This window comes from Ceratosolen solmsi, unplaced genomic scaffold (genome assembly GCF_000503995.2).
Source record: "Ceratosolen solmsi marchali unplaced genomic scaffold, CerSol_1.0 scaffold56, whole genome shotgun sequence".
NCBI classification, from domain to species: Eukaryota; Metazoa; Arthropoda; class Insecta; order Hymenoptera; family Agaonidae; genus Ceratosolen; species Ceratosolen solmsi.
The window spans coordinates 4,070,721-4,076,307 of record NW_011948425.1 but is presented as its reverse complement, the minus strand read 5'-3'; the positions used below and the strand labels follow the sequence as shown (position 1 = coordinate 4,076,307).

The 5,587-nt window shown below is 44.6% G+C and overlaps 1 protein-coding gene across 2 annotated transcripts; it reads right to left on the bottom strand.

Moving 5' to 3' along the window:
• Positions 1-2,142: 2,142 nt before the first annotated feature.
• Fip1 (Factor interacting with poly(A) polymerase 1) lies at positions 2,143-4,810 on the bottom strand. 2 transcript variants are annotated; one of them, XM_011500386.1, is made up of 5 exons: positions 4,590-4,810; positions 3,796-4,399; positions 3,449-3,717; positions 2,373-2,716; positions 2,143-2,309 (listed from the first exon to the last, which is right to left on the bottom strand). In XM_011500386.1, exons 1-5 carry the CDS (start codon positions 4,776-4,778, stop codon positions 2,207-2,209), a joined length of 1,509 nt encoding a protein of 502 aa, XP_011498688.1. In that variant the 5' UTR covers positions 4,779-4,810; the 3' UTR covers positions 2,143-2,206. The 2 variants fall into 2 exon arrangements, with proteins under 2 accessions (XP_011498688.1, XP_011498687.1); XM_011500385.1 differs by having other exon boundaries at positions 3,449-4,399.
• Positions 4,811-5,587: the final 777 nt, after the last annotated feature.

The window sequence follows — 5,587 nt, the reverse complement described above, 5'->3', positions numbered from 1 at the left end:
CTCTCTCTCTCTCTCTCTCTCTCGTTCTCTCTCACTCACTCTCACTCTCTCTCGCTCTCTCTCTCTCTCTCTCTCTCTCTCTCTCGCTCTCTCTCTCTCTCTCTCTCTCTTTATCTGTCTTATATGTCTCTCTTATACACACGCGCACACGCATACAGAGTCACATAGCTTAATTTAGCAAGAATTATTTCATTGCTCGATACTCGGGATTCTTACCTCAATCAATGCCGTTTCCTCTATTCCCTGTGTTGATTTAGAAAATTGCCGGGTGCAGGCTCGGGGATAAATTTCGGTGGAACGTCGCGTGTAACTAAGTGTCCACGTAGGATTATAGAGCTGAGCGAAGAAAGTTGGGAAAAACTCGATATAACGAGAAGTAAAGAGAATCCAATGATGCCGCATACTCGCTCTGTCTTTAAATATTTTTTACGGGTTTTGTTGTTCGTCGAGTGATGACGGGGCGCCGATTGGCTAGAAATCCGTGAAAAACCATCGATCGACTTCAATTATCAAACGATCGGCTCATTACATTGTTCCATTATAATTGGAACAATGCAATAATCTCAATATAATCCATCGTCGTCTATGTAAAATTGCATTTTCTACACACACGCAAGTACGTACCTGAAATTTGCTTCGCCTCCTGTTACGTCCAACCGCTTGGTTATTTTCAAATTGGTTCACCGAGTCGTCGGAAAAATGTCAACCAACAACAACCCAAGGATTTTCAAACCAAATTCTCCCCCTCCCGTCTCTCTCTCTCTCTCTCTCTCTTTATATATATATATTTTTCTCATTCGACTCGTTGCCTCAACAAAATCCTTTTTTCCGACCATCTCCACGACATAAGCACAGCAACCATGCCATGCGAGGCGCTTACCTACTTACCTTACCTTAACGTTAATTGTTGGTTGGCATATTCCCAGCGATGTCAGGATGATTTATAAATAAGCGCACTTGCTCATCCTTACAAGCCAGAATGCAAAATCAAGGGATTTCGTGTTGAGTCGTCGCGTCGGTGAGAAACGGCTTCGGGAAAGGCAAATTTCACGCTGATAGTTGCGCTAGTTCATAGTTCGTTTCCCATTTTTTCTTTTTTTTTTTTTTTTTTTTGGATGCATTTCAAACCCACATTTCTCGCTCCCATGCACGCACACACACACACACACATCTCCAGTTATCGTCATACGCGCAGACTTACACGCAAGCAACACGACACTTCATGATATTTGGTAACGATTTAACGATAATCTAAATGTAACATGTATATGATGGTTGTACAAATGTAACATTTTTTTCCATTGTGTATGGATGAGGACGATTATTAAGAAAAAATATATATATAATAAGGCTAAAAGGAAGTAAACGGAAGAAATTGAGATGCAAAAGTAAAAACGTGATAAAAACAAAAAAAAGTGCACGCGACTAGCCAGGATCGTGGAGGTCCTAGTAGCGCAGCGGATACGTGCACCGGCAAAGTCCATCGTCGATCGATTATATCACGAAAGAGTGACTTACCAATAAATTACCGTTACTTTTCATTATTATAAAATACCATTTCTGTAATAACATTATGATATAAAACCCATACATTGAATGGCATCGAAGCTGTTTTTCTTTTATAAACCCGATCACCACTCGACAAATCCTACGTCATCCGCTCCCCGATCACAATTATTATTATTATCCACCAGCGCATTGTTATCCTCATCGTCGTCGTCGTCCTCCTCCTCATCATCATCGTCGTTGTCGGCGGCGGCGGCGGCGGCGGCGGCGGCAGCATCGGACGACGAGCAACGACTAAATGAGTTCAGCAAAATAAAAAATACGTGTCCAACAGCTTTTTTTTTTTTTTTTTTCATTTTCTCGCTTTATTTGACCTTACTTTTAAGAGTGTACATTTTACAATTTCATTATATTTACAGGACGTGGTAATTACTTGAACGTGGCTTGTACGAATAAAATTCAATAATCCAACGTATATATTAAAAATAATCTTATAAAGGTATGTGAAAGTATAGCTCGTATTGCCGTGGTCCGGGCCATACGTGAAATTACTACTATGGAAAATGTAAATTAAAATTCCCCGGGCGGGGCTAAACGAGCGCCTTCGCCCCCCCCCCCAACCCCCGATCACGTTGTTACTTCTCGTCAACGTACGCGCACCAGGAGGCAGCGGCACATCGGGGCTTACGGCTAATCGACCTTACTCGCTCTCCTCTTTGGAGCGCTCTCGCTCCGAGCGCCGTGATTTCTTTTTGCGGCGACTGGGACTCCTGGATCGTGATTTGTGACGGCGTGAACGCGACCTGGAATCATGTCGATGACGGCTGAAATTGTGACAGTAATTTGATGCCAAACGTCGCACTCACCTTTCTTTGTGCCTGTACTGCAGCCGTGACCTGTCGCGCTCGCGGTCGTCCTCCCTCGTCGACGACTCGATCTCCCTCTCCTCCCCTCCTCTCCTCGAGTCCTTTTCCCTCTCCCGATCGCGGTCTCTGTCCCTATCCCTATCCCGCTCCCGCGCCATCGCCTCCTCGTACTCTCGGTCACGTTCCCGGCCCCTCTCCCGATCTCGCTCCCGGTCCCTGTCCCTCGCGTCTCTCGGGCCCATCGACGACATCGACGGTGGGACCATCATCGGCATCGATTTGGGCCCCTGCTCTTTCATGTCCTCGCCTGTTAAGGGGATAGTTATATTTGACGGCTGCCAGGTCTGAAAAGAAAAAGCATTTTTTTTCTTCTTACAGAATAATAACGATCGTTATGTTTCTGTATCTCCTTTCTGCCCATCTCGCTTATCGCTCGTTTACAATAGCAAAACTCTGGGAACCCACCATAGCATAAACACAATACATCTAAATAAAAAAAATAAAAAAGAATATATATATATATATATACGTAGGTACGCACGCGCACGAGCGCATTTCAATATATACAGATGTGCGTGCGTTCGTGTGAGTGTGTGCGCATGTGCGTGCGCGTATGTATATATATATATATATATATATATATATATACATATGTATATATGTATATATATGTATATATGTAGTATGGGTGTATGGAATTTGCGTATGCGTGTATATGCGCGTGAGTGCGCTTGGACGCGCTCTCGCAGGTGCCTTTAAGAATTTTTGCTTTTCCTAGACTGAGGTTGCTTTTTTAGCGTCCTTACAACTCTCGCACATACGGCATTTCCCCGCTGCTGCGCCGAAGCGTTAATAAAGCGACTTGCCGGACAGTTTGTAAATTGCGTGGGCCCAAAGAAAGTTTTCTATATTACATAGGTCATTACGTGGAGAGTGGAATAATGAAAGTAACGGCGTGCTTGCGTTATGCTTGTCTAAATAGATTATTATAGTAAGTATTGTTGCAATCAACTTTCTTCGATACATCAAACATATAGACGATTAAGACAATTAAAAAAGATAAAAGATTTTCTTACAGGATCGTTACCCCACTGCCTGTCTTGGGTTGGCTCGTAGCTGTGATAATACGGATCGGGCTCTGGTATGAAATAGGGTACAACTGGCTCTTGATAACCAGGCGGTGGCATATCGAACGAAGGTGGTATTGTAGGACCTGGCGGAGGGACACTCATGTCCGGAAAGCCACCGGGCGGTTTCCGCGAATATTCCCGCCTGTCTGCAGTCATCACTTGGATTACATTTTCCTTTGGCGGCGATTTGTCCAAGTTTCTTCTAGAAGCTAAACCTGTACTACCGATAACGTCTATAGTTCCTGCCATTTTACGACCTGGCGGAGGTCCTGCTCTTTTTGGCCCAACAATACCTGAATATTTGCTATTATAATTGGTAATCGTCACTTGTGGTACTCTCGATCCTGGATTCGCCACATTTCCAGGTGCGCCAGTGCCGGCATTTAATATTAATCCTACACCAGATTCACTTCTCATTCGCTTCTGTCGCTCACAGTAAGCTCTCCAAGTCTCTTCGTTAAATCCGTAGTTAAAGTAGTCGGTTATGTCAGCTCCAGGCTGCCTCCACGGCTTATCCTCTAATTGGTCTAAATTGTATTCGTGCGCAGGTATGCCGTTTATCACACCGATAGTCTCAAACTCGTCTATACTAAACTTTCCGGACTGCTGCTTCAGCTTATCCGGGCCTGCACCCGATGACGTCAACAAGCCGCCTCGCTTTATATTTAAACTGCTGTACTGCGCAGGAGTTGACTTTATGTCCCCGATAACTACGTGAACGTCGTCGTCCGACTCGGAGTCCGAGGCCCCATCCTCGTCGTCCTGGTTCTGGCCGTCGTTCGTCCCGTTCTCCTTCGCCTCATTGGACAACGAGTCCTCATCCTGATTATGCTCCTGGTGCTCGTTATCACCATCAAAATTATCCCCACAAGCTGCATCTCGAGCATCATGGATCAACTGAAACAAGGTAAACAACGACTGTTTATGCCGAGTGCCACGATGCCGGCCTCGATGTAGCAATCTCCCAGCAACCGACGGCGATCCCTATTACCACCGATCCTCGATCGCGCCCGACCAAATAACGTACCGATCGACCGCCCGACACCGAGCTACAATAATATAAACACTACTTGTTAGGTTATGCTACCTCCTCCATTTCGGGCGCCTCGCTCTCATTCTCCCCACGGGTATCGTCGTTCTGCTGATGATAAGGCTCATCCTGATTATTGTAGTCCACCTCGTTCTCAGCTGGCTGACTATCCGAATTCTCAGGGAAGCTGTCTTTCCCATCTCCCGAGTCGCCGTACAACCATTGATCCTCGTTCTCATCCGCCATTTTTCCGCAAAAACGCGGCCGCCCGTCGCAACTCGCAGGCGCTAATGTCGTGAATCGCCTCAACGACGACATCATCAACGAGACCGCGCTGCTCGAGCGGACCGAGCGCCCTCGCACTCGGCGCGTCGATCCCCAAAACTAAAGTCTGCTCTACTACTCTAGACTTTATTCTCCTTCCTTCGATTATCATTATTGCGGCGCTAGGAGATTGCGGCAACGCTATAATTTCTTGTTTTTCTCATTGTTTGTTTGATTGTTTATTATCCACCATTTTTTCCATCATTTATTTTTCTTTCTTTCTTTCTTTTTTTTTTTTCTTTTTCTTTTTCTTTTTCTTTCCCCCCCCCCCCCACTTCCGTTCATGCTGACTCTCGTCTGCTGTTCCTCGACGGCTACAGCCGCTAATACCTAATGATCTCGAGTACTAACGCTACCAACGAAATCGACAGTACCTTATTAGGTTCTTTTGATTTTTATTTATTTATTTTTTGTTTTTTGTTTTTTGTTTTTTGTTTTTTGTTTTTTGTTTTTTGTTTTTTTTTTCTATTTCTTTTTGACGTCTTGGCAGATCAATATTACGAGTGGGATTAACGAAATGCGACTTCCGTGACAGTTACGTTGGCTCCCAACGACGCGTACCTAACAAAAAATATGGAAGCTTCCAACAACAAAAAATAAACGTTATTTAGGCGCCACCCTCGACCGACTATCGGCTCCACCATCCAATTATCACACATTCTTTTCATCAACACTATTGACACATACTCATAATCATAATATTCATTATCAAGCATTTTACGTTTAAGAGT

Coding starts and splice junctions, on each gene's coding strand:
- Fip1 (XM_011500385.1), bottom strand. CDS start 4,778: ATGGCGGATGAGAACGAGGATCAATGGTTGTACGGCGACTCGGGAGAT. Junction 4,400..4,589: donor AGGCGCCCGAAATGGAGGAG/GTAGCATAACCT, acceptor ACCTTGTTTCAG/TTGATCCATGATGCTCGAGA. Junction 2,310..2,372: donor CAGTACAGGCACAAAGAAAG/GTGAGTGCGACG, acceptor ACATGATTCCAG/GTCGCGTTCACGCCGTCACA.